This window comes from Sus scrofa, chromosome 2 (genome assembly GCF_000003025.6).
Source record: "Sus scrofa isolate TJ Tabasco breed Duroc chromosome 2, Sscrofa11.1, whole genome shotgun sequence".
NCBI classification, from domain to species: Eukaryota; Metazoa; Chordata; class Mammalia; order Artiodactyla; family Suidae; genus Sus; species Sus scrofa.
The window spans coordinates 72,317,947-72,340,902 of NC_010444.4; the positions used below are offsets into that span (position 1 = coordinate 72,317,947).

A 22,956-nucleotide genomic window follows, 5' to 3' on the forward strand; every position below is an offset into this window, starting at 1 on the left:
AACAGCCACAGATGGTAAATGAGTGTGACTGCGTACTAAGAAAGTTTTATCTGTGGACATTGAAATTCACATTCCATATACTTTTCATGTATCTTGAAATATTGTTCTTCTTTTGATTTTCTTCAACCATTTAAAAATGTAAAAACCGTTCATCGAAGCACTAGTCCCAACAGCCAAAAGGTGGAAACAGCCCAAATGTCTATCGATAGATGAATGGATATGCAAAATACAGAATATCTGTTACCAAACCAAACCAGGGTCCAGGCCATGGTGTGACTATATTATGTATAATTTTCCACCATTTAAAAAATTATAAATGTTTTTAACCTTCGGTAGCCTCCCACAGTATCCATTGATGGTCTGCAAGAAGTCTTTGTGAGAGGAGTTCTCGTCCTGGCGCAGCGGAAACGGATCCGACTAGGAACCATGAGGTTGAGGATTCCATCCCTGGCCTCGCTCAGTGGATTAAGGATCTGGTGTTGCCATGAGCTGTGGTGCAGGTGGCAGACGAGGCTTAGATCCTGTGTTGCTGTGGCTGTGGTGTAGGGCCAGCAACTGTGGCTCCGATTCGACCCCTAGTCTAGGAACCTCCATATGCCGTGGGTACAGCCCTTAAAAAAAGCAAAAAAAAAGTCTCTGTGAGAATTAGAAAATGAGCGCCCACCCCCCGCCCCCTGCCACAGCTGCAACCCCACTCCCACAGTGTATGGCTTAGCTTAGGATGAGCTTCTATCTCTCCTTGTCCCCCTAACCAAGCACTGTTGTGCAGAATATAAGTATATACAGAAGTCCTGGCTTTTCACTAAGGTCAGAAAAAAATCCCAAATTTTTACCATGTTCTATCCCTGACGACCTCTTACTTCTCTCTCTACTTCAGACCACTCCAGCTTTATGACAATTTCTATTTTTTTTTTTCTTTTTGCTTTTCAGAGCACATAGAAGTTCCCAGGCTAGTCAAAAAAAAAAAAAAAGGGAGTTCCCGTCGTGGCGCAGTGGTTAACGAATCCGACTGGGAACCATGAGGTTGCGGGTTCGGTCCCTGCCCTTGCTCAGCGGGTTAACGATCCGGCGTTGCCGTGAGCTGTGGTGTAGGTTGCAGATGCGGCTCGGATCCTGTGTTGCTGTGGCTCTGGCGTAGGGCAGTGGCTACAGCTCTGATTAGACCCCTAGCCTGGGAACCTCCATATGCTGCGGGAGCGGCCCAAAGAAATAGCAAAAAGACAAAAAAAAAAAAGAAGTTCCCAGGCTAGGGATCAAATGCGAGCTACAGCTGTCGGCCTACGCCACAGTAACAGCAATGTGGAATCCAAGCTGCATCTGCAACCTACACCACATCTCACCGCAATGCCAGATCCCTGACCCACTAAGTGAGGCCAGGGATTGAACCCACGTCCTCATGGATACTAGTCGGATACGTTTCCACTGTGCCACAACAGAAACTCCATATGACAATTTCTTGATTTTACTAGCTCCATAAAATGGTTTTTAAACAGAAAAAGAAAATCTGTTCCTTGTCTCACTTCATTGCCCAAAATTCCATTATTAGAGAGTCATTTCTTTTGCTAAATAATTTCTCTTCCAGAAAATACAGGGTACTGACTCAACAGCCTCCTCAGAGCCTTGGCACCTGCTATTCCCTCTGCCTTAACACACATTTTCTCCTCCCCCCTTTTCCCTGGGCACTCTCTCCATTCACTCAAGGTCTCAGCTCAAATGTCCAAGATGGCTTCTCTGACCACATAGTCAATAATAACCACCCACCACCATCAAGATACTCTCTACCTTGCTCCTCTACACTAATTTTCGCCATGAAACTAATTCTAAGTAAACTCAAGCTGAGCCCGCATATTTGCTCAGCTTTTTCTTCTGCCCTTTCCTGCTTCCAGAGGTCAGTGCAGCCAGATCAAGAGGAGGATGCAAATTACATAAGTCCCTGTGGGTCATCCTAAGGATTCAATCTGCTGCCTGGACTATATGACTTGGGTTGTGCTTTTGCAGAATAGATTGGAAATGGGAGAGACTGGAGACCAAGTGATGATACTAATGAATGGAAATCTGCCAGGTCAAGTGTGAAATGGCCACACTGATTAAAACCTCAAATTGTCCACTGATTAAGTCTCCTTAATCCATGGCTCCCCACCTCCTGCAATTTAAGGCTCAAAGTTGTAAGCCTGACTTGGAGCCTGCGCTTTCAGTCTGGTCCCAGAACAATCTATGCGGAAAGCTTAGAGCCAAATGAGCGGTGGCCACTAGAGAGCAGCACACAGCTTCAAACTGATGAGTTTGGAGGCAGCGGGGAAAATATTTCATGGGACCTGAGACACTCCCCCGCAACTCAAACAGGAGTGCTGGCTCCCTGAGAACAGACTTTCCTCAAGTCAACAGTCCCCATGAAATGTGATGGGACCCCAAAATGAAAATCCACTGCAGAAGGAAACTTTGAGAAGTGATGGGTATGTTTACGGCCTTGATGGTGGTGATGGTCTCACAAGTGGATGTGTATCCCCAAACTTATCGCTATGTATACACTCAATATGTACAATTTGTATGTTTCAGTCTTACCTCAAAAAACTGTTTTTAAAAAGAAAGAAAATCTGCCCTATGCCTGACTTCATTGTCATTCCACCATTAGAGAGTCATTTCTTTGGCTCACTCATTTCTCTTCTAGAAGATACCAAGTACTAACTCAACAGCCCAAACCTAGCCCTCTGGAAGGGATTAAAGAATTAAGAAGAGGCTTTGTGCTACAGTAAAAGGCTTTGAGTAGAGCCCACTCCATCTACAATAGGTTTCTCTGCCTTTGCAACAGTATAGGCCCATGTTTACCCTTCAGAGACTTAGATCCAAACTCTCCCTCTAGCTTCCTCCAGCTCTGTGTTTCTACCTCTTGCCCCATCCTGGCTACATGAGGCTATGACTGCTTGTGTCCAACAAGACTCTGAAATGACTCTATAAGTCCCTTCTCTGTGCTTTTGGGTGAATGAATGGGAGATACCACTGGGCAGTGTGAGGATGCTACAAAGCCATAAGCATCAGGGGCCCTTTATGGTGCCCAAATATGGGCTCATATATATAGGCTTGTGAACAAACTCAGGTGCACAGATACACCTTTCTTTCTCTCTCTCCCTCTCTTTCTCTCTCTCTCTCTACTTCTTTCACCAAGCTGGGATCCAAGTATCAGCCCAGCAGTTTGGGACACTACTGATACTGTCCACCAGAGGGCAAGCTTGGCTTTACTTTGGTGCTATCTGCGTTGGAAAGCGCTCTCGCGTGTTTGAGAGTGTGTTGGGGGGGTGGAGAGAGAGAGAGAAAGAGATGTTTATAAAGAGAGAAAGAGATGTTTATAAAGGCCCCTGTTTGATTCAATGCCATATCTGCCTGGCTGTGTTTGAAATATGTCCACCAATATCACCTGTGGATGCCTTCGTCAGAGTTAGTAAGTCCCAGGGCAGGGTATGTGAGTGAATCTATTTGAGGGTTTGTGTCTGTCAGTCTGTCTGTTTGGGGTACAGTCTGTCTGTTTTGGGTACTGTCTGTTGTGTGTTTGGGGTGTGTTTCTGTGCCTGGTTAAGCAGATAAATGTCCCCATATCTATAGAAATGACCTTTATAGTTGCACCTGGGAATTGCCAGTTGGGTGTTTGCATCTGTACGTGTTTCTGTTCATATTTCAGTCTGTTTCCTTGTTTGGGGAGGGGAGGATTTGGGTCTGGGGTCTGTTGCCTGTTGCAATGGGGAGAGTATTTCTGTGTCTGGGCATCTCCAGAGCTGTCTGCTTGCTGTTGTGTGTGGGCAGATACTTTTTTTGTCTGTCTGTCTGTATCCCACTGTGCGTCTGCTTGCCGGTCTCTATTAGTGTGTATTTGCCAGGGGTGGGACTGGGTCTCTTCATGACTCTCTGGGCATCTGCTTGACCTGTTGCGTGGGGGTACCTTCCTAAGGGCCTTTGCGACCCTCGGGTATCTTATGGGTTAAATTGCATCCCTCCCCCTTTTAAAGTCCCCTTGTTGGAGTCCTAACTCCCAGGACCTCAGAATGTGACTTTGTTTGGAATTAAGGTCTTGGCAGATCTGATGAGTTCATTGGAGGCTGTGCCGGAGGGGGGTGGGGGGCAATCCTCAGAAGAGGCAGAAATCTGGACCCAGACACACATGCAGCCAGGACGCCACATGAACACTAGAGCTTTCCTACCATGAGCCAAGAAACTCCCAGGAGGTGAGAGACAGAGACACCCGGAACAATTTCCTCTCCAGCATCTTCAGAGGAAGCACAGCCCCCCTGGTGACACCTTGATCTTGGACTTCCAGCCTCCAGAGCTGTGAGCCAATACATTTCTATTGTTTAATTAAGCCACTCAGTTTGTGGCACTTGGTTACAGCAGCCTGGGCAAGCTAATGCAGTGTGCGTGTGGGGTGGGGGAGAGAGTTAGGGCATTGAGAGGATACCCTATGTTCCTTTGAATCTCTCTGTGCCAGTATATTCTGGTGAGAGCTGTTCCCTCGGACCCAGCTCTCCAGCCATCAGCGGGCCACTCCAGGGCACACCTGAGACCCCTCAGCATCTCCAGAAAGAGGTGGTTTCCTCCAGCAGGTGTCTGCCTGGTCCCTCTGGAGAGTCACGTAAGAAGGAGGGTCCAATAACTTCTCCAGCCCTTCCTGTCTCTTGCCCCCTCTAAGCAGAGTGAGCTCCTTGCAGTTTCCAGAACCCACCAAACTCACCCTCAAGTGCACTTTCCCCTAAACCCACCCTTCTGAATTGAAGTATAGTTGATTTACCACCTTGTGTTAGTTTCAGGTGTACAGCAAAGTGATTCAGTTATACATATTTTTTTCAGATTCTTTTCCATTACAGGTTATTACAAGATAGTGAATAGAGGTCCCGGTACTATATACTAGGTCCTTGTTGTTTATCTATTTTAGATTCAGTAGGGTGTATCTATTAATCCCAAACTCCTAATTTATCCCTCCCCCTCCCCCATTTTTTGTTTGGTAACCATAAATTTGTTTTTCTATGTCTGTGAGTCTGTTTCTTTTTTGTAAATAAGTCCATTTGCATTATTTTTTAGATTCCACATACATGGTATCATACGATATTTGTCTTTGTCTGAGTTACTTCACTTAATGTGATAATCTCTAGGTCCATCCATGTTGCTGCAGGCAGCATTATTTTATTCATTTTTATGGCTAACATACCATTGTATGTATCACCACACCTTTATCCATTTATCCATCTGTCACTGGACATTTAGGTTGCTTCTATGTCTTGGCTGTTGTAAATACTGCTGCTATGAACATTGGGGTGCATGTATCTTTTCAAATTAATTTTCTTCTTTTCCGGGAAGGGGAAGGGAGTGGGGTGATTGGGGAGCTTGGGGTTAATAGATACAAACTCTTGCCTTTGGAATGAATTAGCAATGAGATCCTGCTGTGTAGCACTGGGAACTATACCTAGTCACTTATGATGGAGCATGATAATGTGCAAAAATAGAATGTGTACATGCATGTGTAACTGGGTCACCATGCCGTACAGTAGAAAAAAAATTATATTGGGGAAATAACTATTAAAATTTTTTTTCTTCTTTTCCCTATATATACCCAGGAGTGGGGTATTAGGATCATATAGCAGTTAAGGAATTTCTCTACTGTTATGTCAATTTATGTTCCTACCCACAGTTTAGGAAAGTTCCCTTTTCTCCACATCCTCCCCAGCATGTATCATTTGTAGATTTTTTTTTTTTTTTTTTGGCCATTCTGACAGGTGTGAGGTGATACTTATTGCAGTTTTGATTTGCATTTCTCTAACTAGTAGTGCCTTTTTTTTTTTTTTTTTTTTTTGGCTTTTTAGGGCCGCATCTGCGGCATATAGAGGTTCCCAGGCTAGGGGTCTAATTGGAATTACATCTGCTGGCCTACACTACAACCACAACCACATCAGATCCAAGCCGCGTCTTCGACCTACACCACAGCTCACGGCAACACCAATCCTTAACCCACTGAGTGAGGCCAGGGACCTCGTGGTTCCTAGCCGGATTCATTTCCACTGCACCATGATGGGAATTCCCAATTAGTGCCACTGAGCATCTTTTCATGTACCTGTTGGCATCTGTATATCTTCTTTGGAGAAATGTCTAAGTCTTCTGCCTTTTTTTCTTTTATTGTCACCTCATGCCTTACAGAGTTCCCAGGGCAGGGATCAGATCTGAGCCGAAGTTGCAACCTATGCCTCAGCCATGGCAAAGCAGGATCCTTAACCCACTGCACAGGCTGGCTAGCGAAACTTCATCCCAGCACTCTGGAGGCTGCTGATCCCATTGCACCACAGTGGGGAATTCCATGCGTTTTTTTGTTTGTTTGTTTGTTTGTTTGTTTCCTTATCCACAGCATATGGAGGTTCCCAGGCTAGGGGTCCAATTGGAGCTGTAGCTGCCGGCCTATACCACAGCCATAGCCACAGCAACGCTGGATCAGAGCCGCATTTGAAACCTACACCACAGCTCATGGCAGTGCCAGATCCTTAACCCAGTGAGTGAGGCCAGGGATTGAACCCGCACCCTCATGGATGCTAGTCAGGTTTGTTAACCGATGAGCCATGATAAGAACTCCCCATGCCCATTTTTTGATTATGTTGTTTTTTTGATAGAGTTGTGTGAACCCTTCGTATGTTTTGGAAATTAAGCCCTTGTCAGTCTCATCATTTGCACATACTTTCTCCCAGTCCATAGGTTATCTTTCATTTTATTTATGGTTTTGCTGTACAAAAGCTTATTAAGTTTGATTAGGTTCCATTTGTTGGCTTTTGCTTTTCTTTCTTTTGCCTTGAGAGATTGATCTAAGAAAATACTGCTACAATTAAGTCAGAGAATGTTTTGCCGAAGTTCTCTTCTAAGAGTTTTATCGTGTCAGATCTTATATGTCACTCTTTCAACCATTTTGAGTTTAGTTTTGTGTATGGCGTGAGGGCATGTTCTAACTTCAGTGATTAACAGCAGACTGTCCAGCTGTCTGCAGCTCTTTCTCCTAAGAGGTATTCCTGCAGATTTACCGAAGAAGCAAATTCTTGGCTTTTGAACTTCAAAAGCCTAATTAAAGATCCTGGATCTTGGAGTTCCCTGGTGGCTCAGTGGGGTAAGGATCCAGCATTGTCACTGCTGTGGCTCAGGTCACTGCCCTGGTGTGCATTTGATCCCTGGCCTGGGAACTTTGGCATGCCATGGGCACGGCAGAAAAAAAGAAAGAGAGAAAGAGAGAAAGAGAGAGAAAGAAAGAAAGAAAGAAAGAAAGAAAGAAAGAAAGAAAGAAAGAAAGAAAGAAAGAAAGGAAGGAAGGAAGGAAGGAAGGAAGGAAGGAAGGAAGGAAGGAAGGAAGGAAGGAAGGAAGGAAGAGAAAAGATTGATTCTGAACTTTGGCTTTTGAGCCCCCCAAAATCGAAGCTCTCAAGGACTCTAGATAACTAAAGTCTGGCCAAAGTGGTGACCAGGGGCTGGGGGGGAGAGGGGAAAGGGAAGTTGTTGCTCAATAGGGGACAATTTCCCTTTTGCAAGATGAAAATTTCTGGAGAGTGATTGCACAACAGTGTAAATATACATCCCGCCGCCAAACTGCACATGTAAAACTGGTTAGGATGGTAAATTTGATGTCATGTGGGTTTTGCCACAATTTTTAAAAAATAATGCTATCAGTCAAAAGAAAGCCTGGCTCTCTATACAGATGAGCATTCAGGATGAGTCAACTTTTCTTGCAGCAAAATAGATCAAGGTTCCCCAGTGTGAACAGGAAGAGCTGGGCGGGAAAGAAGATGGTTAAACTCAGAGATGGGTCCAGACCTACGTTCCTGAATTCTGCAATCCCACCTCTCATCTAAAGGGCTTCAGGGTGATGTGAGAAAAAGAAGGCTCCCGGGAACCCCCACCCCCACCCTGGGCCCCAGGATAAAGCAGGCTGGGCGGGGTTTCTCCATATCCATCGTAAAGCAGCATCCTTTGAGTAGGACTGGCTGCAAAGGACTGTGCACACCCAATCGGCACCCCACCCATTGTGCCCCAGGACTGACAAGGTCCATACAGGTCGGCGGCTCCAGTATGCCTGTGGTTCTCTGGCCACCAGAGCGTGTACTGCCTACATACAAGCAGGTTTCAAGCAACACCTAATGGAAGTTGATGGATAAATACCCCAGTTCCCTCGCCCTCCTCAACTCCAAAGCTTGTTCTACGTTAACTTCCAGGTCCTGAATAAGAAGTCCCCATGGCCCACAGCTGTCACCTGTTCATCAGTGCTCCCTCTATCCCCCTCCCCTTCCCATCTCTCTTCCCCGCCCCCTCCCCTCTGGTTCCTTAGATCACCTCCCAGGTAGATTTTGCACCCCTCAATCCTTGTCTCAGGCTCTCCTTCTGGAGCAGCACCACTGAAGACAGGGACCACGTCATTTAGCATCCAAACCAGGATGCTCTGGAGAATGAGAAGGAAAAATGATTCATAACTAGACCAGGGCAACAGCCAGGACTGCCCCAGGGAAACCAGAATGTATGGTCATTCCACTCGGCATTCACGAAAAAACAGCCAGATGCCTGGTCCGTGCCAAGAGGGACACGGATGATGCAGAAACAGCAAAGTTGAAGCAGAAGCTGTGGCATCTCAGCAGGGGGCAGTGGTGTCTCCAACACTCACGTCAAAGCCCCTGGAATTTGAATGTGACCTTGGAGAGAACTGACTCCAGAGACCCAGATGCAACTGAGATGAAGTTTCTATACCATTTAGCAGAACTGGAGGCGCTCCAAATAGGAATTATGTTCTATTATAGAAAAAGCGAATGAGACTTTCGTTTTTGCAATCTGAAATCTGTTGACGTACAATTATTTTCTGCTCTGTGGGCGTCCCATTTCCTTCTTCAGGTCTTATTTTACTTTTATTTTATTTTTATTTTTTGGCCACTCCGCAGCATACAGAGCTCCCAGACTAGGGATCAGGTCCCAGCCGCAGCTGTGACCTTTGCTGGGCTGGGGATTGAACCTCTATCCTAGTATTGCAGAGACGCCACTGATCCCTTGTGCCACAGTGGGAACTCCAGGTCTTATTTTATTTTGTTTTATTTTATTTTTATTTTTGTTTTTTTCTTTTTGTCTTTTTAGGGCCGCACCCATGGCAAATGGAGGTTCTCAGGCTAGGGGTCCAATTGGAGCTATAGCTGCAAGCCTAGGCCACAGCCACCGCAACACAGGATCCAAGCCACGTCTGTGACCTACATCATAGCTCACGGCAAAGCCAGATCCTTAACCCACTGACCGAGGCCAGAAATCAAATCCGCGTCCTCGTGGATGCTAGTCAGGTTCGTTAACCGCTGAGCCACCTGATGGGAACTCCCAGGTGTTATTTTAAATGGTAGAGGACGGTGATACAGCTGGAAGGCAGGAATTGGCCAGGGAGTTTTGTCTGTGTCCCAATGCCCCTTCCCACCTTTAGCCTTCTAGGGCTTTCTAAATGATACCAGTCTGTCCAATTATCATTTTATTAAAAGCTATTGCCTTGAGTCCCGCCTTCTCAAGGGGACCCAGAAGGAAATCAGTGTGTTATAAATTAATTGCACCAGGGCAACATCCCAGGAGCCCTGCCACCTGCACACTGACTCTCTACCATTCATCCTGGGCTCTCAGCCCACCAGGACCTGTCAAAGCCACTGGCCCTGCTGCCTGTTCATCCTGGGCTCAGAGCCGAGAGTAGTTTCTCATCTCTTTGCCAATGTGCCAAAGCTCAGCAGTACTCAGAATAATCTTCTTCCACATAATTGGAGGGGAACCAGCCAACCTGGAAAGAGACAGGGAAGTGGTCAGGGCAGCCTCTGCATCTTCTCCTGCTGTTCCTTGTTTCTTCCTACCTCAGGACCTTTGCACCTGCCATACCTTCTACTGCAGAAAGTACCTCCCCCAGATATACCCTCAGCTGACCGCTCTCACCTCCTACAGTCCTTTACGTCTGTATCACCTTATTCTTAAGAACTTCACAACTATCTTATTAAAAATTGTAATATCACCCACCCCAACACTCCTTATCCCTCTTTCCTCCTTTCCATAAAACTTCTCACCACCTAATCGATGATTTATGTTACTTCCTTATAGGCTTGTCTGTCTCCTCTCCCTTCACTACAATAGGGCAAGGATTTTTGTCTATCTTATTGATCACTAAGTTCCAACAGCCTAGAATCGTTCCTGGAATGCCATAGATATTTAATAAATATTTACTGAAAGGAGAGAAGGATGGATGGATGGATGGATGGATGGATGGATGGATGGATGGATGGAATGAGGGATGGATGATGGATAGAATGATGGATGGAATTATAGATAGATGGATAGAATGATGATAGATGGATGACTGGATAGACAGGTGAATACTTTACAGCCCAGACCTTCCTAAATACTCCCAAAAGGCTCCCTCAAGTGTCCTCCATCACACACTGAATTTACCCTTCATGGTTCCTAAAACCATTCACCTGAGTCATTATCCAGGTCACTTTTCACGTATCTTTTCCTCTGGTAGAATTTAGGCTCCTAACCAGTGGCCTTATCTTCATTTAACAAATATTTTTTGAGAAACCCATACACCCCAGGCAATATTCTAGATACAAGGAATTCATTAGCACATGACACAAAGACCCTCTGCCTTTGAGAGACAAAAATAAGAACCAGGCAGAAACAAACTTTTTTGAGAAAACTTGAGCTCTCTCCTGAAAGTCCAAATTCAGGCAGACAGAAGAACCCAAAAGGCAAAGGCAGTGGGTCCCAGTTCTGCCTCTTGATATGATTCAGTTGAGCACCCACGATGCAACAGTCACTGCCCTGGGCACTGGTGATATGGCAGTGAACAAGATAGATGAATCCTTCCCTTCATGTTCCCTAAACATGCCAATCACTCTCTCACCCCAGGGCCTTTGCACATGCTGGTTTCTCTGCCTGGAATAATTTCCCACACCCCCACCCCCACCCCCCGCCCCCATGACCTTGTACGCAGCTCACTTATCTCATCCCTCAGTGATCAGCTTGGTCTCTTAGAAGGCATCCTGTCCTGCTCCCAGGGTGGCTCAGGAGTTCCCCTCAGGGCTCCCAGGGTGCCTTATGATTTCCCTTCTCAATCTTGACTGCTTACTATTGCAACTGCATGTGTACGAGTCTATGCTTCTCACTAAACTATGAGTTTCACGAGAGCAGTGATTGTGTTGGGCTCATCTTTGCCTCCCTGGCACCTGGCTCAATGCCCGGCACATAGTAGGTGCTCAATACTTAAATGCAAGGTGCAAAGGAGACAGTTCGGGGGGGTGGGGGGATGCGCTGGGGTTGTGGGATGGGAATCCTATAAAATTTGATTGTGATGATCTTTGTACAACTATAAATGTAATAAATTCATTGAGTAATAAAAAATAAAAAATAATAAATGCAAGGTGCATAAATGAAATCTGCCCCTCATCCCTTCCAACTAGAGACACCCTCCCCAGGACCATTGCCCACCTTCTTCACGCCATCAAGACGCCCAGTTCACCCCACGCCCTTTCCCTGGGGCTCCCAAACTCCACCCTGACTCACCCGGCCATAAATCTCCCCTCGCCACCAGCCCTGCTGCCCCTTCTTGTTCAGGATCTTGATGATGTCACCCTCCTTCAGGGACAGTTCCGATCGGTCCCGGGCGCAGAAGTCATAACGGGCTTTGGCTGTTCCAAAGTACTTGGTGCTTCCCGCTGTGTGGGGGGACAGCAGATGTGGGAAGGGGGTACAAAGCAGACACCCACCCACTGTCTGGGGATGGGGGCGAGGGTGGGCAGGGAATGCTCCCAGGAGGGTACACCAGGACGAAGGGCCCCTCGATGCTCCTTTATGCTGAGTGTGAGGCACCCCGTGTTCGGAGGGGGGCACACCTGTATTCCCAGAATCATCCTTCCAGCCCAACCAACATCCACATTTAGAAAATAATACCATTTATCATCTCTTAAATGTTTTGCATCTATTCACAGTAAAAGAAACAGAAGAATCATGTGGGGTTTTCCATTCTAGATAACATTCATTATATTAAGAATGTCCAAGGATTGCAAAAGAGAGAATCAGAGAAAGAAAAGCAAGGGGGAAAAAGGACACAGAAAACGTTTCAAATGTAATAAATGTCACAATATAAAGTGACATTATAGAATATAAAATTCTGGTTCCTGGTGTCCTCAGATTCCTAAATATGAAAGGAACCCCATACTCCAAGTCAATGGATATGCAAACCTCTCAAGTGCAAAGGGAAAGACTGAAAGTGGAAAAATGTTCAGACGGTTTCACCGAGAAGACTTCTCTACACCCACTGGCAGGAACGCCTGCGGTTTCCCCACACTTTCCCTCCACAGTGGGAGGAAGCTGGCACTGCAGACCCCATCTGGAGACCTCCTACCTGGAGGTTTGCTGATGGCTCTCCTCTCAGGCTCCTTGAAGGGGAACTGCAGGGTGGTGTCCAGTGACTTGAAGCAATCTTTCAGGGAGTTCTGTTGGTAGAATTCAACCAGCTCCTGGAAAGAGAACAGCAGGAAAGATGCTCTTCCAGGACAGCTTATTGGGTGGGGGGGTGGGGGGGGTGCTGTAGAACTGGAAGGAGTTACATCCATCTCATCACAGGAAACAGGTCCTTCCTTGTGGCCTCTCTGGCAATAGACTTCTTGAATGCTCCCTGTGATGTGGAGCTCATTTCCCTCCTGGTCAGCCAGGACCATTTTATAGGGAAGAAGTTACATGGTCTCAAGACACTTCCCCTAATAGCCAGTTCACTTCATTATATATTTATCAAAGAATCATAGTTCCCATCATGGCTCAGGGGAAATGAATCTAACTAGCATCCATGAGGATGCAGGTTCGATCCCTGGCCTCACTCAATGAGTTAAGGATCCATCGTTGCCCTGAGCTGTGGTGTAGGTCACAGATGTGGCTCGGATCCCACATTGCTGTGGCTGTAGTGTAGGCCAGCAGCTGTAGCTCCGAATGACCCCTAGCCTGGGAATCTCCATATGCCAGGAGTGCGGCCCTAAAAAAAAGAAAGAGACTTTAAGGAGATGAATGCAATGTGTGAGCCCTCTGGGAAAAACAGCTATAAAAGACATAATCAGGGCAATCAGGGAGCTTGGAAAACAGGCTGTATATTAGATAATAATTTTGTAGCAATATTCAACTTTCTGGCTGTGATAATGAGGCGAGAGAATGTTTTGGCTCTTCAGATACTCATGCTAAAGTGTTTACAGGAAAGATCTGGCTGCCTGCAAATTACTCCTAAATAGTGAAGAATAAATGCATGACTGGAGCAGGGGAGAGGTAGAAAGAGAGAGAAAGCAAAAGAGGCGGAACATTAACAATTAGTAAATCCAGGTGAAAGGTCTACAAATATTCATAACACTATTCTAGTAACCTTTCAGAATTTTTCAGAAATAAAAAAATGAAGGGGGGAGACAGGATTAAGATGGCAGAATAGAAGGACTGGAGCTCAACTTCTCTCCTAAAAACAAAATTCACAACTAAAGACGGAGCAATCTCCACCCAAATGGACCGGAAACCCATACCCTACTCCAGAAGGAAAAGAGGAGGCCACATCAAGAGGTAGGAGGGGTGATTTTGTGATATAAACAACCCCATACCTCCCGGGTGGGAAGCTCCACAGACTGAAAACTAACCGGCTCACAGAGACTCACCTACAGGAGTGAGAATTCTGAGCCCCACATCAAACCCTCACATGCTGGGATCTGGCACTGGGAGAAAGAGTCCCTGGAGCATTTGGCATTGAAGGCCAGCGGGGCTTGTGCGCAGGAGCTCCACAGGACTGGGGGAAACAGAGACCCCATTCTTAAAAGGCACACACAGACTTTCACGTGCACTAGGTCCCAGGGCAGAGCGAGGTCTCCACAGGAACCTAGGTCAAACCTGACTGCAGTTCTTGGAGGACATCCTGGGAAAACAGGGGTGAATGTGGCTTGTTGTGAGGGAAGGACATTGAAGGCAAAGCTCTCGGGAATATTCAGCAACTGTGCCTTTCTCTGGAGGGGGCCATTTTGGGAAAATCTGGCCCCACCCGTCAGTCAGCTGAGAAGCCCCAGGGCAAACAACAATCCAGCTGGGATCACAGCCCCACCCCTCAGTAAACAGGCTACCTAAAGACCCCTCAGGCACATAGCTGCCCCTAATCCCATCCAGAGACTAAGCCCCACCCACCAGAGGGATTAGAATCGGCTCCACCTACCAGTGGGCAGGCATCAGCCCCTCCCATCAGGAAGCCTACAACAAGCCCCCATACCGACTTCAGCCACAAGGGGGACAGACACCAGAAGTAAGAGAGGCTACAGCTCTGTTATCTATAAAAAGGTCACCACACCAAAAACCTATAAAAATGAAAAGACAGAGGACTATAACTCAGATGAGGGAGAAAGGGAAAACCCCAGAAAATCAGCTAAGCAAGGAGGAGATTCTCGGCCTCCAGGAAAAAGACTTTAGACTGTTGATGCTGAAGATGATACAGAGACATTGGAAATAAACTGGAGTTAAAGATGGATAACTTACAGGAAACACTGACCAAAGAGATACAAGATATAAAACTTAAACAAGAAGAGATGCAAAATACAACAACGGAAATAAAAAATTCACTAGAAGCAGCTACCAGCAGAATACAGGAGGCAGAAGAACGAATAAGTGAGGTGGAGGACAGATTAGAAGAAATTACAGATGCAGAACAGAAAAGAGAAAAAATATTGAAAACAAATGAAGAGAGTCTCAGAGAACTCTGGGACAGTGTTAAACGCACCAACATCCATATTATAGGGGTGCCAGAAGGAGAAAAGAGAGAGAAGGGGACAGAAAAAATATTCCAAGAGATAATAGCCGAAAATTTCCCTAACATGGGAAAGGAGTCACTCACTCAAATCCAGGAAGCACGAGTACCATATAAAATAAACCCAAGGAGGAATACACCAAGACACATATTAATCAAACTGACCAAAATGAAAGACAAAGAGAAAATCTTGAAAGTAGCTAGGGAAAAGAAACAAGTAACATACAAGGGAACCCCAATAAGGTTACCGGCAGATTTTTCAGCAGAAATTCTGCAGGCCAGAAGGGAGTGGCATGATATACTTAACGTGATGAAAGGAAAAAACCTCCAACCAAGATTACTCTACCCAGCAAGGCTCTCATTCAGATTTGAAGGAGAAATCAAAACCTTCTCAGATAAGCAAAAGCTGAGAGAATTCAGCAACACTAAACCAGCCTTACAACAAATACTAAAGGAACTTCTCTAGGCGGGAAAGAAAAGACAGCAACAGGAAACAAAAATGCCACAAATGACAAGGCTCACCAGTAAAGGTTTATATACAGTAAAGATACGAAAATCATCCATGCACAATTATACCATCAAAATCAGAAATCATGAGAAGAGGTGGGTACAAATGTGGGACACTGGAGATGAACTTGCAATTAAGAGAACAACAACTTAAAACAATCTCATATACATATAGACTCTTACATCAAAACTTCAGAATAACTGCAAACCAAAAATCTACAGTTGGTACACAAACAAGGAATCTCTGGAGAAGAAATATATCTCATAGTAAATAAGTGCATAATCCACCATGAAGGGGGCCATTTGACATCATTCTTGGAATGCTGAAGTCTTACATCTGATTCTGATTTCCTCTCCATCAAAGAACTTATGATAATTATAATTAAACAATGTGACAGTACAATTAAATAATACAGTTCTACAATTGTATTATTAATGACCACTTCTCTCCATGGTACAATGTAAGGTCTATAATGTCTTGTTTATCACATCACCTAGAATGGTGTAATGCCTATATTGAGGAATCAATAAGATGTAACAAATTGTGAGGACATATTTATACAGTTACATTGTCTTTTAACCAATTTATGCATTTTATATTTTACTTATTTTCAGAGGGTGTATTATTTTTGTTATTCTTACCAGTTAAGTCATTCTTTTTATTATGCTATATAAAATATTTAATGGTATATAAGGCTTTCTTCTTTATAAATTTTAGTTGCATAATGTAACAATTTTAATATAATGCTAATTTTTAAAGAAAAATTGAAATGTAATAGATAAAACTAAGTAGTAAAGATGAAAACCATAAAAATGGGATAACGTATAGAATAAATTTCCTATTTGTCTCAGCATATTTTCCATTCCACTTCTCCAGTGGGAGTCACTTAATCTGTTTCTTAAGATCCATGATATAATAATCTGTGTGAATGTAATTGTGTTTAAATGTATGTATTTTATTCTGTAAAAAATAAAAATAAAATTTCAGAAAAAAAGAAATTAAAAATAAATAAATAAATAAATAAATAATAATGAAGGAGGACATTTTTTTCAAAAATAAATAATATATCCCATTTCTGGGTATATATCCAGAAAAGATGAAAATGCTAATTTGAAAAGATACATGCACCCCAATGTTCATAGCAGCACTTTTTACAATAGCCAAGACATGCAGGCAACCTAAATGTCCACCAACAGATGAATGGATACAGAAGATGGGGTGCGTATATACAATGAAATATTACTCAGCCATAAAAAAGAATAAAATAATGTCATCTGCAACAACATGGGTGGACCTAGAGATGATCATACTACGTGAAGTAAGTCAGCTATTGAAAGACAAATGCCCTATGATATCACTTATATGTGGAATCTTTTTAAAAATGATACAAATGAACTTATTTACAAAATGGAACTAGATTCACAGACAAAGAAAACAAACTTATGGTTACCACAGGGGAAAGGGGGGGAAGGGATAAATTAAGAGTTGGGGATTAACAGATCACACTACTACGTACAAAATAGATAACCAACAAGGAACTACCGTATAGCACAGGGAATTATATTCAATACCTTGTAATAAGCTATAATGGAAAAGAATCTGAAAAAAAAAGAGTACGTGTGTGTGGGGGTGTATATACATATATATGTGTGTGTATGTGTGTATACATATATATAATATATAACTTAATCACTTTGCTGTATACCTGAAACTAACACAGCATTGGAAATCAACTTTACATCCTTAAAAAACTTAAAAAAAATTTTAAGTTTGATGAAGAAAAAGATTCGTAGAATGAACGAACAGTCCCTAACCTTCTGGGCACTCAAGGATCCAATGGATCAAGTGAAGGATCAAGTGAAGTCTGAGATATCTTCCTTAAAAAAAAAAAATGCAGATATATGCACAATTCTGGATTTTCCTTCAGAAGACTCAAAGCTCCTTAAGGATCTGCAGACCATGAGTGAGATCCAAGTGCCTTAGACCAATGGGCTTAAAATGTCTAACAGGTAACCTGAAATTACGGGGCACCAAACAGAAGCCAAAACATTTAAAGATGTTTGGATTCTCCATGAAATGGTCATTGAGCAGGTTAAGCAGAGCTGAGTCTTGATGCTTGACAAAAATAGAGGCTCTGGGAGTTCTCTAGTGAGCTCAGCAGGTTAAGGATCTAGTGTTGTCACTGCAGTGGCTCAAATTGCTGCTGTGGTGCAGGTTCGATCCCTGGCCCGGAAATTTCCACATGCCGAGGGCATGGCTGAATAAAAATAGGGACTCTGCCATTCTGTGATATGAGAATTAAATTTCAGTTTTCCCCATCTGTGAGATGGGAACTCAAGAGTGAGTTGAGGGGATTAACAGGAATCCTATTTATATGTGGTACTCAGTAAGTGCTTATAAATACTCACTTCTATTATGTTTATTATTATTATTATTATTATTATTATTATTATTATTGCTGGGCATTAGGAAAATGAGTTTAAAGCCAATTGCTCCTGGAATTCCCATAGTGGCTTAGCAGTATCCATAGTATCCATGAGGATGTGGGTTCAATATCTGGCCTCCCTCAGTGGGTTAAAGATCCAGTGTTGCCGTGAGCTGTGGTGTAGGTCACAGACATGGCTCAGAGCTGGCATTGCTGTGGCTGTGGTGTAGGCTGGCGGCTGCAGCTCCAATTTGACCCCTAGCCTGGGAACTTCCACATGGCACAGGTATGGCCTTATAGAGCAAAATAAATGAATAAATAAATAAAGTCAATTGCTCCTTAGTGTTCTTGGAGGGGCTGTCCTGAAATATAGGAAAGGGGGTGGTGGTCCTCAAGATAGAGCTTCAGGAAGGGTCCTGCCTAGATTCTAGAAGGCTGAGGTGATGGGTAGATCAGCCCTTACCGTAAGCCCTCGGAAAGCCTTCTTTTCTGTAATCCGGTAGAGTCCTTCTCCCGTCATGATTTTAATATGCTTGACTTCAACATTATACCTGGAAACAGGGAAGAGAGTGAGTTGGTCATGGGGCCCTGGGTATGGAAATTCAGGGCCATCTCCTGTCACCTCTCAGCCTCAGGCTACACACCACCCCCAACCATGGAAGAAGCATTCTTGGCTACTTCAAGGAGGGGGTGACCCCTGGAGCCCAACTGGATCCCTTTTCTGGAGCCTTTGCTGCTCTAAGCCTTAATTTCTTCCTCTGTATAACAAGCAACATCGTCCTTGACTCACAGGATCATTGAGTCAAGAGAATGTCGTAAAGAAAGCACTGTTCTAGAATAGATAGGACAAAACCTCCACTTGCACCACCAAGGAGCACCACAGACTCTAAAGGACACTGGAGAAGGAACCCACTTCCACCAATATGGTGCACCACGGACTAGTAAGGACACGGAAGAAACATGCAGTGACAGAACCATCTGCCAATCTGACCTAGATAATAAGAATAATAATGATAAAAAATCTCCTTCTCCAAGTCCCCCACCCCCAGAAATGCTGGGAAAAAACAGTGAACTCTCAAAAAAAGTAAGGGAAATCCCCAGAGGCCAAAAATGAGGGATGAAACTAAAAAGTAGGCAGGAAGCATCAACTGCCACCCTATAGGCTTTGCTGATCTTGGTAACCAAGGAGAACATGTCTTGATCACACAGAGACATCAGATGAGTTAGTGGGTCCTTGCAGGGTGGAGAGTTGGCACTGAGACCTGACCATGCTCCATAAGGCTGGATTGTCAAAAACTACATCCTCAGGGAAAGGGGTGGTCTTGAAGAATTCCACCCATCAGCAAAGCAGGGGCCATAAGAAAGCTTGTTTGTCTCAGACCCAACACAGAAAAGTCACTGCTGAGAATTCATAATCTCAGTCCTGCCCTCATATGGATTTAGGGTTTAAAATTAAACTACCTGTGTAATTGGGAACGAAGGAAGTAACCTAGAATAACTTTACCCGAAAAAGAAATCTACTTGTTGATTGCCAATGGAAAATCTCTGGAGACCCAGGCAGCAAAGATACCTGCTGGGAAAGCCCCACTTAAGATCACAAGGCAAAATTACAAAACCAACAAGGAAATGAGCCACCATGAGCAAGAAGCTTCACCCAAGAAACAGAGATGCAGGAGAGCCAGGGTCTGCAAGACTTGGGTGCAGGTTGCATTTCTGCCTCTTCCTGGAGTATGCAGAATACTCCAGGCTTGGAGCCTTGCTAAGAAGCATATCTCTTTCCTATGGGTTGTCGGTCAATTAAAAGGAATAAGAAAGATTAAAAACATGCAGCACGAGCTCAAAAAAATGTGACTATCGTGACTGTACATTCCCTTCTTCCTAAAGCATCAGCAGTGCCCAGGTCACAAGGGAAGATGAGTCAGAAAAGGAGGAATTACTTAATGCTGATGGCAAATTCTGCAGCATCCTTCACCCTCTGCCGCACCAAGAACGTCCCATCCGAGCGGTTGGTGAGGATGCTTTCTGCCCCAGCACGCTCCATGGGGCCAGCATACCTGTCAAGATACACCAAGGAGAGGAGATTGCCTTATTGAGGCTGCTTTCTCCCCCCAACCCCTGTGACTTTTATACTTATTTATTTATTTGCTTTTTAGGGCCACACCTGTAGCATATGGAAGTTCCCAGGCTAAGGGTCGAATCGGTGCTACAGCTGCCAGCCTACACCACAGCCACAGCAACTCAGGATCCAAGCCACGTCTGTGACCTACACCACAGCTCACAGCAACGCTGGTTCCCTGACCCACTGAGTGAGGCCAGGGGTTGAACTTGCATCCTCAGAGATACTAGTCAGATTCGTTTCCACTGCACCACCAACAGGAACTCCAAATCCCTATGATTTTTAAAGTTAATGTCAGCCTTGGTCCAGCAGCCCTTAGACACCAAGGTAAACCCTGGGTGGTGAGGTGGTGGCCAGAATCCCAAAGTATGCAGTGGCCATTGGACTTCTGTAAGTCACACCAAAATTTCATACCTGAATTGCAGGAGACGGCTCTTTGCCTGTGACTGTGTTTTAGAGTGATGCAATGAGAAATATATATTTGGTCTTTGTGTGCCTCTCCCTCGTTTCCTGGCATATAACTCTTAACACCTCTGGCATCTCCTAAGTGATCAGTGTCTTTGTGTATGCTGATGAGATGACGGGGTTAGGCGGGTGGCTGAGGGCTCCTCAATAGCCTTAGGATGGGGGCTGGTGACCAGAAGAACCTTTAGCCCCACCCTACCCCAATGTCTGGGGAGGGAAGAGCGGCTGGAGGTGAGTTGATCACTAATGGCCAGTGATGTAATCAGTCTTGCTTATGCAGTGATGCCTCATCCAAACCCCAACCAAATGGTCTTGGAGAGCTTCTAGGTTGGTGAACACAGGGAGGTGGTACCCAGAGAGGGGGCAGAAGCTCTGCCACCTTTCCTACACCTTGCCCGGTGCACCTCTTCCATCTGGCTGTTCCTGAGCAGGATCCTTTTATAATAAACTGGTCATTTAGTAGGTAAACTGTCTATCTAAGTTCTGTGAGTTTGTATGAGCAAATTATCCAACCCAAAGAGATGGTTGTGAGAATGTCCCCTTTACAGCCAATGGGTCAGAAGTAGGGGTGACCTGGGCTTGTGATTAGCATCTGAAGTGGAGGATTGTCCCTTGGGAGTGAGCTCTTAACTTATAGGATCTGACACTGACTCCAGATAGAGTGTCTGAACTGAATTGAATTGTACCACACCCAGGTGGTGTCTGGAGAATTGGAGAATTGTTTGGTGTGGGGAAAAAAAAAAAGAAAACATATTTGGTTCAGAATTGTTGAAAGTATAGTGTTAGTGGGTTTTTTTGTTTTTTTGGGTTTTTTTAATCAGGGATTGGGTGGTGGGAGGATGAACAGTGGAGCAGAGGATTTTTATGTTTCTATTTTTTTATTTTTTGGCCATGCCCCAGCATGGGGAAGTGCCTAGGCCAGGGATCAAACCCGCGCCACAGCAGTGACAACTCAGGATCCTTAACTTGCTAAGCCACAAGAGAATTCCCAGTTGTTGGGTTTTTTTTTTTTTTTTTTTCTTTTACTCTGAAATTCAGCATTCCTGGTCAGGCATTTACCAGTGTCCACGGTTGCCCATCTCTGTGGTCACCAGGATGGAAATAGGGTGAGGGAGGAAATCAAGACATTAGCCTCAGGTGCAAAATTCAAAGGGCAAGCCACAAAACTCAGTCATCGAGATAAATAATAAGTTGTATTTGAACGCACTATTTCTAAAAATCGAAACAGGAAGTTCCCATTGTGGCTCAGCAGTAAGGAGCCTGACTAGCATCCATGAGGAAGCAGGTTCCATCCCTGGCCTCACTCAGTGAGTTAAAGGATCGGCATTGCCATGAGCCGTGGTGTGCATTGCATACATGGCTCGTGTGGCTGCGGCAGGGGCATAGGCCAATAGCTGCAGCTCCGATTCAACTCCTAGCCAGGGAACTTCCATATGCCGCAGATGCAGCCCTAAAAAAAAAAAAAAAAAAAGCAAAATGACTGCAAAAGCAGCTGTAGGGAGTTCCTGTCGTGGCGCAGTGGTTAACGAATCCGACTAGGAACCATGAGGTTGCGGGTTCGGTCCCTGCCCTTGCTCAGTGGGTTAACGATCCGGTGTTGCCGTGAGCTGTGGTGTAGGTTGCAGACGCGGCTCGGATCCCGCGTTGCTGTGGCTCTGGCATAGGCCGGTGGCTACAGCTCCGATTCAACCCCTAGCCTGGGAACCTCCATATGCTGCGGGAGCGGCCCAAGAAACAGCAAAAAGACAAAAAAAAAAAAAAAAAAAAGCAGCTGTAAAAAGGAATGAAGCTCTGACACCAGCGGCAATGTAGCCAGACCTTAAAAACATGATACTGAGTGAAAGAAGCCAGACACAAAAGGCCACGTGGTGTGTGATTCCATTCATATGAAGGGTCCAGAACAGGCAAATCCACAGAAAGTAGATTAGTGGTTGTCAGGGCTGGGGAAGGGGAAGAGGTCGTGATTGCTAATGGGGGATGGGGTTTCTTTTTGGGGGTGATGAAAATGTTCTGGGGCTAGATAGAGGTGGTGGTTGGTGAAGGTATTAAATGCATTTAATATAGATGTGAATGTAAATATATTTATTCTGGAAATATAAACATATATAACATAAATAATATATATACTATATAGATAGTATGTAATTATATGATATAAAACGTGAATATGAATATATTTATGGCATAAATTTAAATATATATTAAATATACATTACATATAGATAAAACATAATTATAAATGATATGTAAATGTGAATATGAATGTGTTTATGCTATTAATGTAAATATATAATAAAGTATATTAATTACATACTATGCAATTATAGATAATATAAAATGTGAATATGAATATATTTATGGCATAAATTTAAAGGTATAATGTAAATAATATATACTAACTATAGATAATATGTGATATATAAATATAAATTATTTATGATATATGAAAATGTATGCGATAAATGTAAATACATAACATGTCAACAATATATATTATTTATACACTATATAATTACAGATAATATATAAATGTGAATCTGAATACACATGCTATGTGTGAACATAAATAATATGTTGTTATAGATAATATCTACTATAGATAATATATCAATATAAATATG

The 22,956-nt window shown here is 44.1% G+C and overlaps 1 protein-coding gene across 2 annotated transcripts in view; it reads right to left on the reverse strand.

The window, feature by feature from the left end:
- The window catches only part of VAV1 (vav guanine nucleotide exchange factor 1), a 64,217-nt gene continuing 50,747 nt past the window's right edge, over positions 9,487-22,956 (reverse strand). For both annotated transcript variants that reach the window (XM_021079171.1, NM_001267833.1), the window contains 5 exon segments: positions 19,692-19,808; positions 18,218-18,305; positions 12,410-12,524; positions 11,569-11,720; positions 9,487-9,796 (listed from right to left, as the gene is read on the reverse strand). In XM_021079171.1, the coding sequence (XP_020934830.1) occupies positions 9,743-9,796; positions 11,569-11,720; positions 12,410-12,524; positions 18,218-18,305; positions 19,692-19,808 (526 nt within the window). In that variant the 3' untranslated portion in view covers positions 9,487-9,742.